The 22371-nt window shown below is 50.4% G+C and overlaps 6 protein-coding genes across 12 annotated transcripts in view; 3 read left to right on the forward strand and 3 right to left on the reverse strand.

Annotated features, from left to right (window-relative positions):
- On the forward strand, nt 1-4620 carry LOC119130268 (GA-binding protein subunit beta-2-like). 5 transcript variants are annotated; one of them, XM_037264050.1, is made up of 8 exons: nt 9-469; nt 1440-1547; nt 1623-1790; nt 1950-2144; nt 2241-2385; nt 2455-2631; nt 2778-2896; nt 3436-4620. In XM_037264050.1, exons 2-8 carry the CDS (start codon nt 1440-1442, stop codon nt 3754-3756), a joined length of 1233 nt encoding a protein of 410 aa, XP_037119945.1. In that variant the 5' UTR covers nt 9-469; the 3' UTR covers nt 3757-4620. The 5 variants fall into 5 exon arrangements, with proteins under 5 accessions (XP_037119947.1, XP_037119943.1, XP_037119945.1 ...); XM_037264051.1 differs by lacking the exon at nt 9-469 and adding an exon at nt 992-1019; XM_037264052.1 differs by lacking the exon at nt 3436-4620 and adding an exon at nt 2969-3320 and having other exon boundaries at nt 1-469; nt 1440-1790.
- The window catches only part of LOC119130207 (fibrinogen C domain-containing protein 1-like), a 559732-nt gene that overhangs the window by 338538 nt on the left and 198823 nt on the right, over nt 1-22371 (reverse strand). The window lies entirely within an intron of this gene.
- LOC119130358 (acidic leucine-rich nuclear phosphoprotein 32 family member E-like) lies at nt 4911-10004 on the forward strand. Of its 3 annotated transcripts, none has more exons than XM_037264193.1 (7): nt 4911-5329; nt 7003-7152; nt 7237-7359; nt 7534-7696; nt 7764-7861; nt 8383-8437; nt 8521-10004. In XM_037264193.1, exons 1-7 carry the CDS (start codon nt 5276-5278, stop codon nt 8604-8606), a joined length of 729 nt encoding a protein of 242 aa, XP_037120088.1. In that variant the 5' UTR covers nt 4911-5275; the 3' UTR covers nt 8607-10004. The 3 variants fall into 3 exon arrangements, with proteins under 3 accessions (XP_037120088.1, XP_037120087.1, XP_037120089.1); XM_037264192.1 differs by having other exon boundaries at nt 4918-5329; nt 7764-7900; XM_037264194.1 differs by lacking the exon at nt 4911-5329 and adding an exon at nt 5990-6261 and having other exon boundaries at nt 7764-7900.
- On the reverse strand, nt 11902-16419 carry LOC119130197 (pleckstrin homology domain-containing family O member 1-A-like). The gene is made up of 10 exons (XM_037263927.1): nt 16255-16419; nt 15795-15953; nt 15033-15173; nt 14536-14640; nt 14274-14372; nt 13920-14210; nt 13761-13858; nt 13536-13692; nt 13363-13457; nt 11902-13301 (listed from the first exon to the last, which is right to left on the reverse strand). The coding sequence occupies exons 1-10, from the start codon at nt 16279-16281 to the stop codon at nt 12674-12676; spliced, it is 1800 nt and encodes a 599-aa protein (XP_037119822.1). The 5' UTR covers nt 16282-16419; the 3' UTR covers nt 11902-12673.
- Nucleotides 17818-20001, reverse strand: tatdn1 (TatD DNase domain containing 1). Its single transcript, XM_037264167.1, has 12 exons — nt 19901-20001; nt 19623-19688; nt 19507-19556; nt 19366-19429; nt 19153-19296; nt 19049-19091; nt 18890-18975; nt 18792-18832; nt 18646-18722; nt 18441-18511; nt 18239-18365; nt 17818-18168 (listed from the first exon to the last, which is right to left on the reverse strand). The coding sequence occupies exons 1-12, from the start codon at nt 19965-19967 to the stop codon at nt 18063-18065; spliced, it is 942 nt and encodes a 313-aa protein (XP_037120062.1). The 5' UTR covers nt 19968-20001; the 3' UTR covers nt 17818-18062.
- Nucleotides 20428-22253, forward strand: ndufb9 (NADH:ubiquinone oxidoreductase subunit B9). Its single transcript, XM_037264248.1, has 4 exons — nt 20428-20604; nt 21108-21300; nt 21710-21823; nt 21992-22253. The coding sequence occupies exons 1-4, from the start codon at nt 20516-20518 to the stop codon at nt 22121-22123; spliced, it is 528 nt and encodes a 175-aa protein (XP_037120143.1). The 5' UTR covers nt 20428-20515; the 3' UTR covers nt 22124-22253.

The raw sequence follows: 22371 nt of genomic DNA on the forward strand, positions 1-22371 counted from the left end.
CCAAGATGGCGTCCACCCTTGATCGTAAATTTCAAAATAAGATCAACAATGGGTGCCGTACACGAGCTACTGAGATTTTATCAGTCGTAACCAAGACTACAATCTTAAAAGTTCAATATATGATAGACTTGAATTGTGTTTTAAATACTTCTTCTATCTAGTCGCAACGTGAGAACCGCAAACGTCTTGATACTTTTAATTTGGATGCTTGCCTCACAACATCCGGGCATATTCCAGCCGTCTCCTTGTCTTACTTTTGGCCAGTAAACAATTTGGCGGAGGCAAGCATGCGTCGGTTGGTGCCCAAAGACAAATATTTAAAAAGTGGCCGTTGAAAATCGCAACTTGTTCGCCCAGTTGTGTTCAGTACCGACTCGCAATCGCGGACTACGAAGCCCTTTGCTGTCTTTAGCTTCCTAGCTAGCTAACATCGGCAGACGTCCTGAGGCTGCCACCAAACCTGGACGCGGTGAGTCGCTTTTCGATCACCCGGGGGATAAAAGCACGTCTTCCCTTTTGTCGCCAACAGCCAGCCAGCATGTGTTAAGCGTATGATGTTCGAAAGTGTCGCCGCAAAAGCGCCACCGAAGCGCCTCGACGCTGCACTCTGCAAGAAAAGCTAGCTAACCGGATGTGGAAGTAGTTTTTTTCTCGCTGTGTAAAATAGGAAATTTCTTGATGACTTCCCCCGGAAAACAAACAACTTTATATTAAACGGTTTCCTGTCCGTTGTACACTACATGTTCGGAGCTACCTACATGGGTTTGGCTGATTTGTAGTTTACAAGTTCGGAGGGGGGGATACGTGGCACATGGCGGACTCTATTCTGTCCGCAAGGCGCGTAAAATGGCTACTCGGCCCGGCAATAGAAGCTTCGTCTTTCCGAACTGCTCACCATGGTGGTCACCGGATTCCATTATCGGACGCCGCCACCCCGTTAGCATAGGTGCTAACTTTTCTCTTTAAAGTTGCTCTTCCGTTTCTGCAAATCAAACAAACACCAGGATCGCTTTGAACAAGTAATTTCAAGTTGTTAATTTTAAATTGCACCACCCCGACTTTAGCGCGCGCTCAATCGAGTGTTCGCGGCACTGTCCCGACAGATGGCGCTGTTGACGTTTCTTTTGTTAGCAATTGAACCATGATTATCTTGGGATGTACGTTACGGGCCACCCTGAGAAATGAATAGGCACCAAATGGACACCACAAAAACTCCCAAACATTTTATTAGGGCTGTAAATAAAAATCAAGCAAAAGAAATAAATATCCACCCCTTGATTGAATAAACAGACAGTGGAGGAAATGTATATTTGTCACGCTGTGAGCCTAAAGAGTCCAAATCGAATCGGGTGGCATTCAAAAGAACCCAAATAGAAGAGTCCAAATCCACATCTCCTGCAAACATCTGAATAGCAGCCTTGTTTGCTGTTGTGCGTCAGATGTCGCTGGTAGACCTGGGCAAGCGTCTGCTGGAGGCGGCACGTAATGGTCTGGATGACGAGGTGAGGAACCTGATGGCCAACGGAGCTCCGTTCACCACCGACTGGGTGAGTAATCGTCCCAGTGCTCGAGTATTTGACAGAAAGAAGCAAGTCCTAGCGCGTGACCTCTGCCCCGCACAGCTGGGGACGTCGCCGCTCCATCTGGCCGCTCAGCGCGGCCACTACTCCACCGCCGACGTCCTGTTGCGAGCGGGCGTCAGTCGCGACGCTCGCACCAAAGTGGATCGAACACCTCTGCACATGGCCGCTGCTGAGGGGCACACCATCATCGTGGAGCTGCTGGTCAGGGTGAGCGCTCGCGTTCTTGGGTCTTCGACGCGATTGGGATAAAGAGTTGCACACGGTCGCGCGAGTATCGGGCTAGCAGACGGAAAAAGCTAAGCTACGATTGTTTCAAGTGCACAAGTTCCTCTCGCGCCTCTGACTGTTTGGCTCTCTCACCTCCAGAGCGGCGCCGACATCAACGCCAAAGACATGCTGAAGATGACGGCGCTGCACTGGGCGGCCCAGCACGGCCACCACGGTGTGGTGGAGACGCTTATCAAGCACGGCGCTGATGTGCACGCGCTCAGCAAGTTTGAGAAGACGCCCTTTGATATTGCCGTCGACATCCAGAACACGGAGCTCATGCTGCTGCTGCAGGTCAGTCGCGCGCTTCCCCGTCGCCGCCACCGGCGACTTCCCGCCTCACGTCTCGCTTCTGCCGTTGTCCCTTTCTGTGTGCGTGCGTGTGTGTAGGAGGGCATGCAGAACCAGGTGAACATGAACCAGGTGAGCCTGAACGTGGAGTCCAGCAACAGTGGCAACCAGCCGCAGTTCATCATCCAGGGCATCCAAGGGGGTGTGGTCAACCTGGCCGACCTGCTCAACAAGGCCGGCACCGGTATGGATGTTGTCGGTGTCCAAAAGTTTGAGATGCGGGCGAGCCGTGACTCTCTGCTTTGCCTTCCAGGGGAATCCGAAGAGGCGATGGCCGCCAACGCTCTGGACGGCAACATCCAGCACGCCGCTGTGGTTAACGAGGGAGGCCAGAGGGTCATCACCATCGTAACCGACCAACACGGCAACCTGCAAACGACCGGAGGCATGTCGCAGCCCTTCTTCGTCACCATGCAGCACGGACAGCAAAGTATGACCGCACGCTTGCGACTTGACAAAAAACGGAGAACTCGAGCAGAGGCTTGGGGGGAGGGGGTGTCCAAGGCTCGGTCCGCCGATGTAGCCTCGCACGGATTTGAAGTGTGACTTGAGCAAGTCTGTTGCGTGTGTGTGCAGTGCTGGCGGTGCCCGCCAACACAGTGACGGAGGAGGTGGTGGCGGAAGAGTCACAGGCGCCGCCCTCCAGGAAGAGAAAGTTGGAGGTGACCAATAACCACAACGACACAGGAGAGACAGTAAGTGGCCGCGTCTTTGATGGATTGCTCGAGTGCACCGCACACTTTTGTTCATCAGCAATGTTGATGCAGTGACGCAGGTCTTCCGTTCCCGACCGCCCGCCCGCTGTTCCTTGAGAGATCGTCAGGTGTGCCGCGGCAAATCATACCAAGTTCACTCAGTCATGTTTATGGACTGTAAATAGCGAGTCTTTGCTCCTCTATCGATGCCAGCGAGTCCACTTGTGAGCTCGGTTGACATGTTTGGCTCGTGCTATGAAATTTTGATTTCTTTTTTTTTTTTTTATGTAAAATATGTGCCTAGGACCAATAAAAGTTTGGAAACCCGATAGATGCCACAAGATTGAAACTCCTCAACTCACGTCAATATCATAGTCTTGACCCCTGCCAAATCATGGCATTGGCCCAAGCACAGAAACGTTTTTGCTGGATAATATGAAGGTTCCCCTAAAAAAAATGTCAATTGCCAAGCCATGAAAGCTGGGGGTTAGTGGGGTTGGAAGAGCGTTTGACCGACTTGTCGTCGTGGTTGCGTGCAGGAGCTGCTGCAGAGGCAGTTGCAGGAGGCCAACAGGAAGGCGCAGGAATACCGGCAGCAGCTCATGCGCAAGGAGCAGGAGGCCGAGGAGTACCGCATCAAACTGGAGGCTATGTCCCAGAGCCAGGCGGGCTCTGCCGCCGCCAACGTCAGCCCCGAGGAGGTGGTGGGCGGCGACGAGGATGAGGACGCGCCGGCCGTGGAGGAGGAAGGGGGTGGCCAGATGGTGGTCCTGCAGGAGGGAGGCATCATCGTGGAGGGTGACGAGGGCCGCGTCACGCTGGTAGAGACGGGCGGCGAACCCGCAGGGATCAGCTCCTAACGCCCCCTTTCCATTATCTGGCGCTCTTCTCTATGAGCGCCTCCGACAGAACTTCCCGGTCCTCCGCCTTCTTCGTGTCCTTTGTCACTTCGTGTTAGCATCTGCATCTTGGCCTTCACTTCATTTTCTTGATTCAACTTTAGGATCATATGATTGCTTCTGGGGAATGTTGTTGGGATACAAGCACCGAGTCCTCTTTGTGCCAAACTCTTTCCCACATTCTTAGTCGGTAAAAAAAAAAAAAACACTCAAGAAATCATTGGAAAATGACACTTATAATTTTGAATGATGTAGTTGCTTCTCCGCAATTGATTTGGCGTGGGAATTTTTTATGGTTAAAATAACCTAATGCTACTTTTTCCACACTGTGAATGTGGCCATTTCTCCATTATAAATATAGCTATCAGTAGTAGCCTTGTAGGTTTATCAGCAAAATTGGAAACCAGCAAGAAAATTGTTGCAGTTTCTCAGTGGGGTTGCCTAAGACTGGTAACGGTAAATGGAAAAATTGATAATGAAGGGGAAAATGAGAGTAAGGTGTCAATTTTACATTCTTCTTCGCAATGTGTTTCGCAGTTGAAATGTGCCAGATTCTTAGCCGCAGCCTACAGTAAAAAAAAAAAAAAAAAAGAGTAGGCTAGACCTTAAATTAGAACACCAAAAAAACACATTTAACTGCGCAATCATTTCCCCCTTCCTCATCTATACTGCGAGTTGAGTTTGATATATATATATTTTAAAATTAGACTCAGCAGAGTAACCTTTTTCAATGTACATACAAAGTTGTATTTTTTTTACTGTACCTGGCTGCCTCACCGTGTTGATGATAGCAATGCTAATCTTATGAATATAAACACTTGTTTATCAAATTGTTGTGTTTTTATTGTAAACCAATGACAAATCGTTGTCAAGGAGACAGTAGTTCGTATATTGAAGTCGTTTAATTATAGCAATCATTTGACAATATCAGTAAATAGTTCACCCAAGCCTCGATGGCGTTTGAATGGTGGCTCATTCACCCAATCAGCGATCGAGGCCGAACGAACGCCATTTTAGTCCCGCCCACTTCCAATTGGTTACGTTTTCTATCGAACGTATTGACGCTAATGGGTGTTTCTCTGCATGTCCTGGATTATAAAGACATTTACTTTACAAGGTGGCTCTAAATTGTCAATTTAAACAGCACCGAGAACAATTATTTGGTGAGGGAACAACACACGCCCCAACGCGGGCTACGCAACCGGTCTGTTTGGGAGAAGGCCTCCCCGCTTTTTGGATTAAGGCAGATCAACATCGAGCGGCACTTCTCCTGTCGAATGAGCTTCGCAGCTCAGCCAAGCAGCCAATCGCATGCCACGGGAGGCGGGTCCATAGCGGAGGGGGCAGGACGCGAGGTATCATGGAGGATCAGTGAGCAAACTGTGGCCATCAGAGACGAGCAAACGACGCTCTTGTCCCGGGGACTTTCTTCTCACTTTGCCGCTTGAGTGCTCCCTCGTTGACGACTAAATATTTCACGATGGACATGAAGAAGAGGATCATTTTGGAGCTGCGGAATCGAGACCCGGCAGAGGTGAGTAGGCACCATTGAGCCACTTGGGGAGGATGAGCGAGGCGAGGTGGAGCGGATCGGACGCGTTGCCGCTCCGCTGCGAGGTGTCCGAACTCCGCCCGCCAACTTTGCTTTCACACACTTGGGCTTCGCGCGCCGTCAGCTCCAAAATCGTGGAGATACCCTGATGGTGATGAAGCGGGAGCCCGCGTAGATAGAAGCGGTGGCGGCGGTTCGGCTTCCTCAGTCCGTCTGCTCGCCCGCCCCTCCTCCTGCACCCCCAAGCCGCTCACTCGTGTTTCGCCTCAACACCGACAAAAACCATCAACTTCGGATCAAATCACTCCCTGCTTGAAGCAGCTTGTTATTGGTAATTAAAAGTGGATAAATAAACACGTAAAAGCAAGCAGGAGCTACATTTGTTGTCTTGAAGCGCGGGCTTCCGTCGTGAAAAACAATGCGCGTCAAGCACCACGACGACTTTTTGAAGTCGGACGCGACCATTTTGTGTGTGCATGCACGTCGTCGCCGGAGCTGAAAAAGTCGAGGCTGGTGCACATTGCTGACCTTTACGAACGTGCGTGGCCGTTTGGCGCGAGAGGCGAGGCCCCTTTTCCCGACATTTTGAAACTCAGACGAGTGACGCCACGAGAGCCACAAAGTGGCGTTTTATTTCATAGACAGCCCATTAAAATAACAAACAAGTATATCTGACTACAACGAGCTACGGGACCGTAGCTTCTTTGTAACGCGACGATCGAGTCACGAATACTGTAACGGGGACTATCTCGTGCTCCCCCCCTCGGGCGGCTAACGTGATCACGGTAGCGACTCAAAATGGAGGCACGTTACTTGTCTATGGCGGATTAACGCGCTCCACTTGCGACCGATCAAATGCCGCGAGCACGTTTTCTGACCCGCTAGCCCCTCGGTGGCTTCGCCGAGCTATGCAAGTGAGTCGTGAGCGGCCAAACGTTCGCTTCACTCGGCACCCCGGCTCGGTTCGGTCGGCGACCTCCGCGTGGCGTCGTCCTCTTTTATGGGGCAGACATTTTGTAGGGTGCGCGTGCGCGTTCAGCGCAGTTATGCAAGTCCAAGATGGCCCGATGCGCGCCCGCACGTACAAATACTTGTAGAAAGCATTGGGGGAGCCACGGGCAGCACGTGCGCGCCCACGTCGATCCTGGTCCCGTTTCATGTGTGCGGGCCTGTAACGTTCGTGCACTTGCTACAGTAACAACCTCAACTACACGTGCTAATACAGTTCATGTTCATGGTAAATAAATGTACATTTATGTCTATCAGAGATGGATTTAAATGTCCCTATTTTGTGCCGATTAAAAAAAAAAAATCTACATTAGGTATTTTCGTTTTTTTTTTTTTCATTTTGGTGTTTGACCTATAAAATCTTGCGCAATACGGATTCTATTGTGCGTTAGAATTTATAGCTATGTTTCAGTAAACAAATCGTATGGTTGAACCTAACGCTTTATTCACTAATATGACTTATTGATATTCAGATTTTAAAAACTCATGTGCTAGATAAAAAATGTTTTGGTGTCAGTTTAGAAAATCATTTACAAAAGTTGCATCACTGATTAAAAAATGTTGAATAGTGACAGTAATAATAGTCCGTTTGAATGTTACACTGCCCTCTGGTGGTCAGACGTTTAAGTCCACTGTTTACTTTTCAGGTAGCCGAGATGGTTGTGGACAACAGCCATTCGGTGAGTGGCGAAGTGGAAGGTCTCTCAGACAAGTTTGTCGAGCTGGAGGTCCTCAGTATGATCAACGTTGGTCTGAATTCGCTGGCCAAGCTGCCCTCGTTGCCCAAACTACGCAAGGTGACGTGTTTCCTCGTCGCGCCCAACTGACCCGAGTTCTTAATGGTTGCTCTTCTCACCGTTCTCTCGCATGTTCTCTTGCAGCTGGAGCTGAGTGAAAACAACCTGTCTGGGTCTTTTGAGACATTGTCGGAAAAATGTCCCAACTTGGTCTACCTCAACCTCAGCAGCAACAAAATTAAGGAGCTGAGCAACGTGGAGGCGCTGGTCGGTACACCTGTAAAATGACTCGTGAAATTCATTTGATGCCAATGTGAGCTGAGCGTTGTCTCGATCGTGATTCTCTCTCTCCCGCAATTAATTGCTTGCTCGCGTGATGGCCTTAGTCAACTCGGGTAACTCAGATACTCAGTGAAAACGCACTTCTCTCTCTCTCTGCAGCAAAACCTGAAGAGCCTTCAGAGTCTGGACCTACTGAACTGCGAGATCACATCGCTGGAGGATTACCGCGAAAGCGTGTTTGAGCTCCTGCCACAGGTCACCTACCTGGATGGCTTTGACCAGGATGAGAACGAGGCGCCCGACTCGGAGGCCGACGAAGAAGGTGAGTCGCGCATTGCGACGCCGTGCATTACCATGCAGATTGGAAAAAACATTTGTCGACGCCGCAGATGAGGACGGTGAGGACGGGGCGGGGCCTACGGGCGACTACGACGATGAGGATGAGGACGATGATGAGGACGAGGAGGACGGCTCGGAGGGAGGAGAGGTGGGGCTGAGCGTTCGTGGGAAGAGGGCCACACATCAGGTGGGCAACGCCGGCTTCGGGCCCGCGGCTCGGACGCTCCCCCCCGGCATGCGCGTCCGCTCGGGCGGCAGAGAACGGGAATCGTGGGCTGCATTCAGAGTCTCTCCGAGCGTTTAGAGTGCGCCGCTCGTAACTTGGATAGCCTTTGGAAACCACCGAAAAACAAAAATGATGATTCTGACTCCAGCAGCTTCACCCTCGAGCCTTCCGCTCGGTTTTCTCTGCCGCCTCGGACCACCGAGCTCAACCGGGACGAGTCGAGTAACACCGCCGTCGATGCTTGCTGTGGCGATTGGCCCGTCCGTCCCCACTGCAGTATCGATTGGCAAAAGACTCGCCAGTAGCCAAAAAGAGCTCCGGCGGTCGGCACGGTCAAGCCGACGTAGACCCCTCGCTAGCGTCCTCGTGCGTGTACGTTTTTGTGGCTGCGCGCATGCTCAATTGTGACCGTGCCCACGTTAACCTCTGTGCGCTCGGCTCAGGAGGAGGACGAAGACGATGAGGAAGACGACTATGGCGAGGAGGAGGAAGAGGAAGGTGAGTGGAGTGTCGCATCAAGGCCCGAGCGTGCCTGTCAATCAATAACCTTGCCAACCCGTCTCGTTGCCGCACTTGCGCAGACGAGCGAGCGGACGCTCAGGGACAGAAGAGGAAGAGGGACGTGGAGGACGACGGCGAGGACGACGAAGACGACGAGGATGACTAGCTGTGTCATGCGTGTGTGCGTGTGTGCCCATCCCCTCCTACGCCAGGTGTCATCCCTCTCGCCCTGCCCACCTCCCACAAGTAGGGTTGCAAAGGGGGAGAAATTGTGCAAATTAGAGACTTTGGTGGGAATTAACTGGGAGTTGAGTGGAGTTGTTGAGTACATTTCTTTTTTTAAAATTGACAAGCGGCCAATTTTTAAAACATTGCAAAAAGCGCGCCAAATAGCGTGGCAAATGTCTCCTGTTTGGGGGGGACAACTCCCTCGCCTGCGGCCAAAGCAGTTCCGCTTTGACTCTGGCGCCATCTTGTGGCGATGAGTGGGAGCGCTCATTTTAGTCAAATGTCTGAAACCAATAATGGCGGAATGGATGAGAATAAAAACAAAACGCAACACAAAAGCAATGAATTTGAAAATGCCGCAATTATGTGATTGAAAAACAAAATCTTTTTTTTCCCCCCACCTTCTTGATAAAGTTGTGTTAATTTCACTTGTAACCTTTTTGCAAGTTGCCATCATTTTGCAACCCTGCTTGCCGTCGGTCCGCTACGCAGCCGAACTCCACTAGGGTCTAAGATGGCCACCACGTCAACTTTGGGATCTTTTGGACTTAGCGTCGAGTCCTCCAACCAGTCGGGACCCTTCATCCACCCTGGCTTCTGTCCCTTCGTGATGACATCGCTGACTTTTAAAGGACATGTTATATAAAAGAAAAGACTTTTTGAGCACAAAAAGTCATCTGACCTTTGAGGACAGATTTACTACCCCCCACAAACACAAACCAAAGTTGGCGCACTTAAGGAGCGCCCTTTCAGGACTCTGTGTGTTTGTGGATCAGGATCTTCTTCCTCAGTTTTAGCCCAATGATCACATGACTCTCCTGCCCTACTCCGCTCCCTCTTTTAGAAATATGCACACCGCCGTATGATCCTCTTCCTTATCATCTTATCCATATTATTATTCTTCCCCGAGTGTGTGTGTTTGTGTGCGTGTGTTCTATTGTAACTTTTTACACGTCTGGTGACTTTGGAGTCTTTTTTTTTTGGGGAAGGGGGGGGTCAAGTGATGTGAAATATTCCAATAAAGTTGAGTCCAGTCGCTGCAAAGCATTGTGGGATAAGGGAAACCAACATTTATATCTATAAAAAAAAATTGACAACAAAGCAATATTTCTAGATTTTTACAAAGATAAAGTTGCTTTATTGTAATCGGTCGTTTAATTTAGTGGTTAATTTGTCGGGACGCAGCGGGAGTTCGACAGCTGTTTTCTGTTTGTCACTGACGTCAAAATAAATGTTTGCCGCTTTAAACATTCATTAAAAAATGAAATGTTTGTGTACATACGTTTTTATGCTCTTTGGGTCTGATAGAAAATGAAAATAAAGTCATTTAGGTGAACTTGGGCGTAGTTTTACTGTGTTCAGTGGATGCCGTAAGCGGTTAGTATGTGAGTGCAAATGTTTCCACCAGGAGGCGCTAATTGTCTAATGACATCACATCGGATGCGACTCAACAAGGACAATTTGACGTCATAGTAGCGTCTTTAGGTTTAAAGTTGCTCAAACATTTAAGGTAAGTTAACAGCGCTTGTATATTTTGTGTCATAAGACTTGTGTGGTCTTACCCCAGTCATTAATCTAAATTTTTTCTACGTATACAACTTTTTTTACGTTTTTTGAGTTTTTTGTCAGACTCCGTTCGCAGCCTGTACTGTACTACATTATACACATACATACATAAAATACATAAAACATACATAAATAAGTAACTTTTAGTAAGATACTGAAAGGACTGATATAATTTCAATACATAAATACAAATACGTAAAAATTAAATACAAGTAACTTTTAGTAAGACACTTAAAGGACTGCTATAATTCCAACACACTTCCATGGAGAAAAATCACTCCGAGATACGTGTTCACCTTTTTCATTGATATGGACTTCTTTTTAAATATTTTTGTATTTGTATTGGTGAACTGCCCATTGACTCAAGTGATGTGCACTTTTTGTCCAGTAGATGGCGACCTCGTCTTTCCTCAGTAACACGTCAACAAAAATGTTTATTATTCAATTAGCTTTTTGTTGCCATCCACTCAATGACGTCTACCAAAGATAAGAAGCACATTGTCGACCTTGTTGGGAAATTTACTTATTGTGTGTGCGTGTGCGTGTGCGTGTGTGTGTGTGTGTGTGTGTGTGTGTGTGTGTGTGTGTGTGTGTGTGTGTGTGTGTGTGCGTGCGTGCGTGTGTGTGTGTGCGCGTTTTTAATTATTTATAGAAATATTTATTCTGACCTAAAAGCCTTTGGTTCCTATGTTATCGTTATAGCTCAAACTCATACATTTTTGCATAGAAACATGCGCGTGCTCACGCGCACCCACACGCACACAAGGAAATAAACGTGCACCCTCTGGTAAACTCATGGTTGTGTTGATGACGTCACAGTGAGCTCAGCTGTGTGACGATGTAACACTGCTGACAAACAGGACGTATTTTTAGCTCTGTTGCTAGCCGGCTAAAAAGCGTAAAGAAAAGAGGAAAGTTGAGACACTGTCACACGCTCCGGGGCGTTCAGTCAAAAAAACAACACAGACACACACACACACACACACACACTCAGACTTGTGCATGTTTCAGGTCAGTGTTGGTTCTCATTAGGCTGAGCATGAGTGTGCGTGTAAATAAAAGATGATGATGATGATTACAACGACATATATGCGTAAATAATTGAAACCTTTGTGAGTTTGTTGATGTTAGTGAAATCTGGTCAACACGCATGCTAACGCTGTGAATGCTAAGTGTCCTCAGATGTTAGTTTGATGTTCTAATTATGAGAAGTTAACCGGAGCTTTTGCACTCTTGTTTGTTGGAACACTTTCAAGACTTTTGGAATGATTGACAGCAGCCAAGGAGGGAGGAGGAGGAAGATCACATGCAAAGAAAGAGATGAGATGATTTCTCCTCTAAGGCACCCACACGCACACGCACGGCCGCAGATGAGTCATAAAGAAATGAGCATACATGAATGCGTAATGTGCGGCAGGTGTAATGGAGCGATGTTGCTCGTCTGCCCTACATCTGCTGCAGCGCTCTTCACTAATGCTCACTGACCTGTGCGTATGCGTGCGCGTGCGTGCGTGCCTCGCAAGAATAAACGTTCCTGCCGTTTGATGAGAATCATTTTTCGGGGTCATGTACTGGAGCACTGTGTGAATGGCTGTGTGTAGTGCGTGTGAATACATGAAGGAGCGTTTGTGCGGTTTGTGTGCTCAACGTTAAACAATGTCAGCGCATTTGGTTTTCAAGACTTTTTATTTCACGTGCGCTTCCAACAGGAATTCAAATATGAGGAGATGTGTGCGTGTGTGTGTGTGTGTGTGCGTGTGTGTGCCTGTGAACAGCTGTTTTTTGTCCCACTTTCTTTCTGAAATTGTGTCAGTGCAAGTTAGTGCGGGCAGCGTTTTTTCTGACAGCCCATAATAGTCAAGCAGCGAAACGCTGTGTGCGCGCAGTTGTGCTTCTCGTGACAAGCAGAAACATGAAAAAAAAAATCTCAAAAAAACGACTCAAAACGAAAAGTTCAAGTTTGAAAGTTTGGGATGACATCATCACTGGACATTATTGCTAATGACATCATCACCAGAAGAGCCAAGTCATCAGTTGAAAAGTGCAGCGGCAGCAAGTTATCACAGTTGACGCATTGTCGCTTTCTTCTGCTGGTTTAAAAAGAAAGAGCACAGGTGCCCTCCAAAATGGAACTTTCCTGAGAAGGGGAGTCGGGATGACTCATTGTTGCCGCCTTGTGGAGACAGATGGAAGAACGCAAAGTCACCCGGAGTGTGCTGGTGTCGAGTCCAATGACTCTGATGGCATCCAATGGAGTCACAGAATCAAAAGAAAATCACGTGGAGTCAGATGGCATCAAACGGAGGAACATGGAGAAACATGCAATCAAATTGAGTCACATGGAATCGACCTGAGTCACATGGTAGATTCACGAGGGGGGGGGGGCTGACCTGCAAGGTGGACAAAGAGTGAAAAATTCCTGCAAAGGAAACATTTGGATCAAGGCGACTCCGATTCATCTTCGGGTGACGTCGCCACCTTGACTTCGCCCTCAGCCTGTGGCGAGGTGGCCGTGCTTGGCGTCATCTTCTCGTAGGTCCTTCTGCGTTGGCGACGCAGCGTGTGGCTCTGCAGTTCCTTCACCTCCTGCAGCACTTCCTGCGCCTCCTGCCAGGAACACATGGCCTCCATGAGGAGGCGCTCTGCCTCGGCATGCCTCTTCTGGAGCTCTTCCTCATCCTGCTTCGGTTTTGGGGGCGTTTTGTTCTGACAGGCGTCCAAGGATTCTGACAGGCTCTTGGATTTGTTCTGACCGGCACAGGATGAGTCGTCACCGCCGTGGAGGCACGGCGGCAAATCGGCGGTGCCACCGTCCGGTCCAAGGGCGTCCTGCAGGGAGGCCGGAAGACGGGACACCTCCGAGGAGGGCTCACAAGTTTTGTTGAGCGGTGAGTCGCCGAGACGGGCAGGAGACGGAGAGCCTCGGGATCGGGGGGAATCGACATCCCGGGAGCGGCGATTCTTGCGGCCTTTGGAGCGCGGCGAGTCACGAGCTCTCGACCGGGGCGAGTCCCTACGCCGTTGACCAGGAGAATCACCGCTACGGCTGCGTGGAGATGGAGACGCCCTGATGACACAAAACAAAAGTTCACACTTGCTCCACAAGAGGGCGTGTGTCTTTTTCCCACCTGGAATGAGGTGAGTCTCCAGCCCTCAGGTGACGAAGGCGAGGCGACTCCACCCCTTTGCCAAACTCTTGCTCCGCCTTGGCTCTCTGCAGCTCCTGTCATGACGGCAACATTCACTTGAGTGGGGAGCAAAGCTGGCGTCCGCAGTGCAAGGAAGCGAGAAGAGTGCTGACCTGCAGACGGATTTCCTCCAACAATTCCTGTGCTCGTTGCATCTTCTGCGCAATGAGACTCTGCAGCTGGCCCACGGGCTGCACCGATGCCCCACCCTCTTCTCCGGCAGGGTGTCGACCGAGAGCCCAACGCAACTCAGAGCGAATCATCGCCGGTCTGCTCAAGACAAAACAACACCCAGATGTTTACCCCAAAGGAGCAAGGAAGTCGTTTTCAGTGTCTACCTGGAGGAGAGAACTTCATCCATGGATGCGCAGCGACTCCGCCCCGCAATTCCGCTTCTCTTCCCAGGCTGAGGGGTTCTGGATTGGTTCTGAAGGACCTGAGAAAAGACATGCAGTCACATCTACACGTCGGTCCACCCACCATGCGTTTGGTCTCACCTGCTGGCTCTTGTGCACCTTGGAAGTTTCCAGATGGGAGTGTTTTCCCCAGGAACGTTCGCTTCCTCTGGGCAAACTTCCCGTCTTCATTTTGGGTTCCTCCGTTCGAACGCGTAGTTTGGACACATCTGTCCCCGAGCGCTGACGTCCGCCACCTCCGGCGGCCGCCCCCTCTCCGGAGAAGCCCGCGCCGGACACGTTCTCCCAGGAGGCGCCGTCACATTCTGAGAAGCCGCCTTCCTCCTCGGCCACCAAGTCGAGGGTCAGCGAGCCGTGACAGGACGAGGAAGCCTGACAGGAAGCGACGATTGAGAAGACTTTTCAGATGCACCGGATCGCTCGAGGGTGCCATACCACGGTCATGAGGTGTCCCCGGGTGGGAAGACGGCGTCCGTGGGGAATCTTGGCTCGGTCTCTGGTGGGATGCACTAACACGTCCTGCTCCATGGTCACCTAGCCACAAGTGGATGTGGGTGGCCATGTAAATGATGACATCTGACTTGACTTCATTTCTACATTGGTCATCCTCTGCTCAAAATCTGTCTCAATTGACCAACGTACAGGACACGTAACTATTTTGTGAACTGGAGTATTTGTGTACAAAGTGTGTGGCCACCTGGTCCAAAACTTTGTTTTTGGCCTTGACGATGGCGACGTTGAGAGCATTGACCCACGATTCTTTTTCCTCGGGACTGACGGCCAGGAAGAGAAGGTTGGGAACCTGAAAGAGGACAGACAACACGGCCCGCTCAGCACCCGAGGACAGTGACCCGTTTGCCGAGTCGTTGACGCTGGAAGATGACATCATCGTGAATGATGATGATGAAGATGGCAGCAGATTATTCCGCTCAGGCTCGTCCTGTGACGCACTAATGGGATTCTGTGGATTAAGTCTTTTACGAGTGTGTGGAGGGGGGTGAAGGGGGGGGGGGGCGAGGCCTGGGCTGAGCCAATCAGAACCCCGAGGTATTCGACAATCAGAACATGGTGGGCATTAAACCCCGCCCGCCAGAAGGATGCTGGAGAAAATCCACCAATGAGAAGGCAGCTAGTTTCAAGCGGGGGATGAAGTAAATCTCTCCCGGGAAGGAGGCAGCGCGTTTTTCAACCCACCTTGTTGCCGGGCCGTCGGCATCGTATGAGGGCGAAGCGGCTGTGGTTCTTCTTGCTACGGCTTTTGGCCCGCCTCAACTCTTCGGAGCGCTCGTAGTCGCCCAAGTCCAAAACTTCCGCTGACTTGCGCTCGTCCCTCACCTGCAGGAAAACACTTCTCATGACCCAAATGCCCTCGCACATTACTGAATTGACTGCCACGCCCACTGAAAATGCTCGGCGGCCATTGCATAACAAGGCGGCGGTACAAACGAGTCAATAGACGCGTCGATCGATATGTGAGCAACGTGACGCCGCCACATGGACAATAAAACGCGCAAATTTGAGTGGGTCTCTCATAACAAGGCCTCTCAGCTCGTCAGTGTGACGCTAATACCAGATAGCCCGGACGCCGCAAGCGCATGGGGATGATGCGTGCTTTCCAAAAGATGGAATCCAAACGGCTACAACACTAATCTCTGGAAATGACCTAACTGCGTGTGTGATGCGGATGTGCATTTGTGCATGCAGGAGTGTGCATTTGCATTACAAATGCTCACCAGTGTGTGTGTGTGTGTGTCAGCTGCAGGCTCGGTCATGTCACATGATCTTTGATTTACTCGCACGTGTTGACTGCTCAGCCAGCAGCTTTGGCCTGTATTTGTGTTTGGATGCATTTGATGGTAAAACGTGTGTCTCACTCCAGCATGTGTGTGTGTGCGTGCGCACGCATGGCAAACACACAAGACGTATGATGGGTGTGCGTGCGTGGTTGGTTCCGACCTCCTTGTCCGATATGAACAAGTGTTCTCCCCTGAGAACCACGTAGCGGTTCCTCCAAAGCTCCCTGAAGATCCCGCGGCCGCAGAACTTCCTCAGCCAACCAAACTTGTCCGGCTGTGGTGGCGCGCCCGAATGGGCCGGGTCCCGGGGCCCCTGCATCTGCGGACAAGCACATACCCATGTGAAAATGAACACGTGAGCATTGCGGCCCGGTAGCTCCTGAATATTTTTGAAACGATGCTCGCATGTTTGACATGTTCCGACTAAGCCGAAGAGATCACAACAGTGTCAACAAATATTTCCTCTCATCTGCAGCGTCGACGCTGATCTCCTTTGCTCGTGTACCTAATGAAGTGGCCACACCGGCAGGCAGCGCGCGGACGAGGATGAGGGAGAGATCAAGGTGCGAACTTATGAATGGATGATGTTTACTAATAAACGTGCGCGTGCGCCTTCTTACCGGTCCTGCGTGGTCGCTCTTCTTCATTTTCGCTCAGTTTCTTCTTATTCAGCTTCTTCTTGCTTTTCTTTTGGTTCGTCTGTTGTCTGGCGAGAGGGAGGCGGCGTCCTCCCTGCGAGCGCGCGGGCGGGCGACCAGGCAGATGCTCCCCCTCAGCGTGCGCGCGCACTTTAACCTAGATTCCGAATGCGCATGAAAGCGCCATCTGGCGGCACGAGCACGGTCGGGCAGGCCTAAACAAAGACGCTTGAGTACCGTAATAATATATTTTCATGGGATAACACTGGGGCTGAGGGGAGCTTGTACAACAATGTAAACCGCCCCCCCAAAAGTCCCAGTTTGGCCAAGTTGTGCAAACATTACCTGGTCGGAAGGCTCCATCTGGTCTTCTAACTTTGTACGTTGTGCGGCATTCTGTCGTCCTGTGAGTGCCCCGAGATAATCTGGGGCGCCGATGCTTCGGAGCGTCAAAAGATGAAGCCTCATGTGCCCATCACCAGCCTGAGATGACGGCCCGCCCAGGGAGACCCAGCCGAGCTGACTCCGACTGGCTGGTGTCCGAAGTCTCTCTGATATGACATCACACAGCCGCTCATCATCTGTGTCGGCTTTAGTTGGGCCACAGCAAAAGGATGTTGGTGTTGTTTGCCAAGCTGTCGAAAAGAGACACCCCAGAGCTGGGAAAGACGCCCGGGCTTTCCAACAGTGCCCGCGCCCCGTCCTGCTACACCTTAAGACCGCAAGGATTGAAGCATGGAAGCCCTCCTCAACCTGGACACCGTGTCAGAGATGGACATCCTCCGTCAGTTCATCCAAGATGTGGCCGCCCAGAACCAGAGAGATATGGAGATCCTCCGGAAGGAAGTGAATCACGCCGTGGGCCAGACGCATCGAGACGCCAAGACCGCCCGCCAGGAGGCCAGGGGCCTTCGTCAGGAGGTGCAGAAGGTTCTGGGCCCCAACCTCCCAGACGCGGAGGCCCTGCGCCAGGAGATCCGTGAGCACACTCAGAGAGACATGGACGCTCTGCGCCAAGAAGTGCTCAACATGCTGCAAAGAGACATGAAGCTCTTCCGCCAGGAGTCCAAGAAGCTGCGCCAGGAGACGCAGAGCGTGGCCACCCTGCGCCAGGAGTGGGACGAGGTCCGCGGCGGCCTGTGCTCGTTGTCGGATAGGCTGAAGGCGGTGGCTGACCCCAGCAACGCCAACGCCGGGCTCCCCAAGGCCGCACCCTGGAACTCCACCAGGAGGAAGCTTCGAGATACCTGCTGGGGGATCTCGCTGCCTTTGGCCATGACGCTGTGCGCCGTCTTTGGCTTCAGCATCGGCATCACCCTGTCCTAGGACGCCCTCTGCCAGCGCATCTCAAGCGTTTTTGAGCCCAAAAACAGTCCCCGAAGAAAATCCCGACAAAGTTTGGTTGTGATTGATTTTGTAACTCCTGGCACTGACATGCCCTGTGACTTCTATAAACACATTGCTTGACAACCACTGGCCCTGCTGACTTGACCTTTCAGGCCAACTTTGATTTACTTGTTTTCATTCACAGAACTATTTCAAGTCTTCATGGTTACGCAAAAGCAATTTATTGTATTTGTAAGTAACCGTTCATGACGTCGCTTTTCCGTACTGTAGCGCTGCGAGCCGACTCGAGGCCAACAGTTGTCCGAGTCAATATTGAGGCACAGGATCAAATCAGGGCATGTCTAGAAAACGGACCGGTGGCCCAGTCAAGGCGGAGGCACGCAAAAACAGCCAACGAGCCTTCTAAACGGACATGGTGGCATTGCGCTCATGGCTGCTTGCGCTCATCTGGCAGAGGAGAAGAAGAGCCTGTTGGTGTTGTCAAAGATGATGTTGGAAAGCTCCAAGGGATCCTCCTCCCTCGCCGCCGCTATCACCTCCAGAACTTGTCTGCACCAAAAGACACAAAACCAAAAGCAGTGTGTTTCAGCCGCCCCCTTCTGGACCCGGTGGTACTCACATGATGTGACAGGGCTCGTTCCTGTCCTTCAGGCAGTGGCCTGCCTCCCATTTCTTCTTGGTGGGAAAGACGGTTTTGACATATTTGAAGCCGGCGTGAGTCGTCTTGACGCCGCACCACGGAGCATCTGGCGGCCGGAAACGAACCAAAACGTCAGCCCGACACATCAGCCCGGTACGTCCGCTTGCTCCGGACAACTCACCCGTTTCTATCATCAGTCGCTCGGTGGGGATGCGCTTCATGGCTTTTAAGTTGGCCTCGCTTTTCAGGGAACTGAAGAGGGCGGGTCTCGTTAGCGCCAGCTGCTCGTTACCCTACCGCACGCCGCGGCGGAATCGACCGGTCGCCATGGCAAAGATTACGCAATCACTTTTGGAAGTGTTTCCCCAAAGTGCGCTGGCTCTCACCAGCCGTTGATTCCGATGTAGAGGTCCAACTCGATGAGTGCGGCGGCCTCCTCCGCCGTCCCGTCAAAGGAGTGGACCTGGCGCCGGGATTGAAAAGTCAAACCAAAGGTTGGACCGAACATCCCCGAGACGTTCGACTGACTCACCACGCCTCCCACGCACCGGTCTCGATTCCTCCTCATGATGTCTGCAAATCGAGAGGACGGTCAGATTGTGTGAGACCGGAGCGGACCTTGTGACTCACCCGTAAAGTCCTGATGGGAGCTGCGGCAATGCAGGAACATGGGAAGCTTGGTCTTCTCGGCCAGATCAAACTGCATCTCAAAGTATCTGCAGGTATCCAAAAACAAAGATCACCATGACGGAGAGCCGGTAAAATGGCGGGCAGACGTGCTGCACTTACTTGAGTTGCGTCTCTTTGGGGCAAAACTCCAGCCGGTCAAAGTCTACAAAGACAGGAAACCAGAGGGAATCGCTCTTTGCACAATCTGATTGGCAGCAACTCACCCAGTCCGCACTCCCCGATGGCGACCACTTTGGCCGGGTTGTCTGTCGCCAGACGCAGGAGACGTGCCAGATACTCGGTGTCACCGCTCTCCTCAAATTGGCTGCAGCGGGTCGGGTGGCAGCCCACCGTGCAGTAGAAGCCGTCTGCGAGAAAGCATCAGAAAGTAAAGTGACCAATGAAAAAAGCCCAAATGCTGTGATCGCCACGGCTACCTCTGCTGTGGGCTAGTTTGACTGCCTCCTCGCTGTCCTCCAGACTTCCTCCGGTGATAACAAACTACACACCAGACACATCATCAATTGGCAATTTATTCACATATAACAGCGCAGGTGGCCGAGGAAATTGGGCGTCACCTTTTGGACGCCCGCGTCTACGGCTCTGTCGATGACGTCATGGAAGTCATCTGCGGGATCACAACACGGCCAAAAGTGAAAGCAGCGCAGCCAACGTGACGGAGCAACATGCTTACCTTGGTGCTTGCGCTTGCCTCTGGAGAGCCCCCGGAACACGGGATCCGTCAGATTCACACCAATGTCTGATGCACGGACGCAAAACATAATGTGGATGATCCGATCCCAAAATTATTCCCCAAAACTCATCCGTAGATTGTTTTTTCTTTGGTTCAATGACACGCTATTGTAAACCCATTTTTGACATTTAGCGAAAGCTAGTGTCATTAACTCAGGACAGATCCATGACCTAAAACAATAACATTGTTGATATTTTCTTTAGGGATGTGTGCCTCACCGATGAATTTGTGCCGGGCCATAGTTGAGCGAATTCTGCTTGTCAACAACACACGTGCAGCCTTCATCCGGGGTGTTTTTTAGGATTACCGTAAATCTCCTAAAAAGAGTATCTGACGTGGCTCCAAGAGCAACCAAAAGTCCATTGTTGGTTTCCATAACAAATCTTTGTAGAATAGTGACTTACATAGTAATGCTGTGTTGATTTAAAATGTGCTTATTTTGGCTCAGGTCGTTTTCAGGATAAATTTAGGATGCTTGGTCAACTGTCCTAACCGGCCACATTCACAACCCCTGCCGTCCCCAACGGTTTTCATTTGTCGAATGTTTGTGACACAAGATTCGTTGTGACAGGATGTGGATAGTGCCTTGGGTTAAAAGGACAATAAAACAAAAAATAATAAAATAAAATAAAATAAAAAAATATATATAAAATGTTGTAATAACTGTATTTGAAACAGCAATGACAAACGCGTCTCGAGAATGTAATCTGCGCGTTTGTTTCCAGGTTTACGGCGAAATCATGACGTCACCAACTCCCAGAGTGCTTTGCGTGCTCTCAACTGGAAGGTGACACGAAAGGAAATCTAAACAAGCCAAGCGTCAAAGTGGGAGGATGGCCGCCGCCTACCTCAGCCACCAGCAGAAAGTGCTGCGACTGTACAAGAAATCGCTGCGACATATCGAGTCTTGGTGCATCTATCGGTAAGAGGCACAAACCCGGAAACATTTCTGACATGCCTGTACGACGGCGTCGCGCTAACGGCTAAGCTAATAGCTAGGCTAACGGCTAGGCAGGCAGGTCACTGTTAGATGAATTTTGGATTGATCTGACCTAGAATGTGTTTTTCAGCCTGCTTTTCCTCAAGACTTTAGGTGCCGGTTTTTGTCATTGACATCCTCTTGGCAGCTCATTTTAGCATCATAACGATCACGAAAAAGGTTGAACGGAGGTTGTTTAGGGAGAAGTGGAGAAAATGACATTTCAAATCAACAAATAAAAACAAAGATTGAACATTGGGACGAACTGTAAACACCATGGAATCATGGTATATGTAGAACAAGATTGATGTTATTGTTTGTAGTTCTGTAAATAATCATAAGAATTAATGCAGGTCGTCACAATGCTGACCTTTCATTTCCTTCACATTCATACAAAGCCAGTTCAATTTAAGCTTTATTGTAAAAGTTGTTACTGACGACTGCAGGGACAAGTACCGCTTCTACGCGTGCCTGCTGCGCGCTCGCTTCGATGCCAACAAGAACGAGAAGGACATGATGAAGGCCACCAAGATGCTGAAGTTGGGCGAGGAAGAGTTCTGGGAAAACCAGCATCCGCAACCCTACATCTTTCCCGACTCGCCCGGCGGCACCTCCTACGAGCGCTACGAGTGCTACAAGGTAACCCCACCCTTTACCACACCTTCATTTGTCACGCTTTGCTTTGCTCCATCACACCCCTCCAAAAAAATATTCCTAGTGAAGAAAATATAGCTAGCACATCGGACTGATCCTCATAGATACCAAGTATCGATATCGCTTGTACTTTTTATACCTAAGACCTCAACAAAAGCAATGGCGGATCATTGTTTCTTTCTGATGCACGTGATGATTTAGCAAAGCCCTGAAATGTTTCTTTTAGCTCTATTGCAATAATTCTCATTTGGACATTTTTTACTGCCCTCTGCTGGATTGCACGGGAATGACAGTCCGTGTGGTCTTCCTCCGATCAATGTTTTGAAACGGTCTGATGTCATCCTGGACAGTGGATGACGAAATATATTTGAACTTGCATTTTTTTTGGCGGTAGCTGCCCGAGTGGGTCCTGGAGCATTGGCACCCGTCTGAGAAGGCCGCCTACCCCGACTACTTTGCCAAGAGGGAGCAATGGAAGAAGTTGAGGGCGCTCAGCTGGGACAAAGAGGTGCGCCCCATCTTGTGCTTTTATGATTGTTTATGTCATGTAAATTTGACATCCCCAAATGATGAAAGTCATTTCAAACCCAAAAGCATCTTCCCCAGAATAATGTATTTAAACATTGATTTGGGAGATCCAATAAGCCGAGACATCCCCCCCCTTGTGACATTCCAGGTGGCTCAGCTGCAGGCCGAGACTGCGACCGAGGGTCCCAGTTCGGAAGCCCTACCCCCGGCCCGCAAGGAGGGCGACCTTCCGCCTCTGTGGTGGCAGTACGTCACCCGTCCCAGGGAGCGCCCCACATAAACAGCCCACCCGTTGTTGAATCAACATCGACAAGAATATTTGACTTTGTTCACAAGTTAACTTTGGATGGCTGAGAAGACCACCTCATTAGTTGCCGCCACACATGTCAATAAACACGTGAAGATGAAGACATGACGTCTCTGTTGTTTGTTATGCGGGCAATGGCTGTTCTCCTCACGTCAAAATACTGCTTGTTAAAAAAATCTCAAATGTATGACGCCAACTCTATGACATCACAAGTGAGAGAA

Source organism: Syngnathus acus, chromosome 11 (assembly GCF_901709675.1).
Source record: "Syngnathus acus chromosome 11, fSynAcu1.2, whole genome shotgun sequence".
Lineage (NCBI taxonomy): Eukaryota > Metazoa > Chordata > Actinopteri > Syngnathiformes > Syngnathidae > Syngnathus > Syngnathus acus.

Bases quoted from the DNA above. Each gene is read 5' to 3' on its own strand.
- LOC119130268 (XM_037264048.1), top strand. From the start codon at position 1,440: ATGTCGCTGGTAGACCTGGGCAAGCGTCTGCTGGAGGCGGCACGTAAT. The intron at 1,791-1,949 runs GTGAGCGCTCGC...TCTCACCTCCAG, and splicing joins TCGTGGAGCTGCTGGTCAGG to AGCGGCGCCGACATCAACGC. The intron at 2,632-2,777 runs GTATGACCGCAC...GTGTGTGTGCAG, and splicing joins CATGCAGCACGGACAGCAAA to TGCTGGCGGTGCCCGCCAAC.
- LOC119130358 (XM_037264192.1), top strand. From the start codon at position 5,276: ATGGACATGAAGAAGAGGATCATTTTGGAGCTGCGGAATCGAGACCCG. The intron at 7,153-7,236 runs GTGACGTGTTTC...GTTCTCTTGCAG, and splicing joins CGTTGCCCAAACTACGCAAG to CTGGAGCTGAGTGAAAACAA. The intron at 7,901-8,382 runs GTGGGCAACGCC...CGCTCGGCTCAG, and splicing joins GGAAGAGGGCCACACATCAG to GAGGAGGACGAAGACGATGA.
- LOC119130197 (XM_037263927.1), bottom strand. From the start codon at position 16,281: ATGAAGAAGAGCGACCACGCAGGACCG. The intron at 15,954-16,254 runs GTAAGAAGGCGC...GCTTGTCCGCAG, and splicing joins AGAGCGACCACGCAGGACCG to ATGCAGGGGCCCCGGGACCC. The intron at 14,211-14,273 runs GTATGGCACCCT...GCTTCCTGTCAG, and splicing joins GGGGACACCTCATGACCGTG to GCTTCCTCGTCCTGTCACGG.
- tatdn1 (XM_037264167.1), bottom strand. From the start codon at position 19,967: ATGAAGGCTGCACGTGTGTTGTTGACAAGCAGAATTCGCTCAACTATG. The intron at 19,557-19,622 runs GTAAGCATGTTG...GTGATCCCGCAG, and splicing joins AGGCAAGCGCAAGCACCAAG to ATGACTTCCATGACGTCATC. The intron at 18,723-18,791 runs GTGAGTCAGTCG...TCCCGGCGCCAG, and splicing joins ACCGGTGCGTGGGAGGCGTG to GTCCACTCCTTTGACGGGAC.
- ndufb9 (XM_037264248.1), top strand. From the start codon at position 20,516: ATGGCCGCCGCCTACCTCAGCCACCAGCAGAAAGTGCTGCGACTGTAC. The intron at 21,301-21,709 runs GTAACCCCACCC...TTTTGGCGGTAG, and splicing joins AGCGCTACGAGTGCTACAAG to CTGCCCGAGTGGGTCCTGGA. The intron at 21,824-21,991 runs GTGCGCCCCATC...GTGACATTCCAG, and splicing joins CGCTCAGCTGGGACAAAGAG to GTGGCTCAGCTGCAGGCCGA.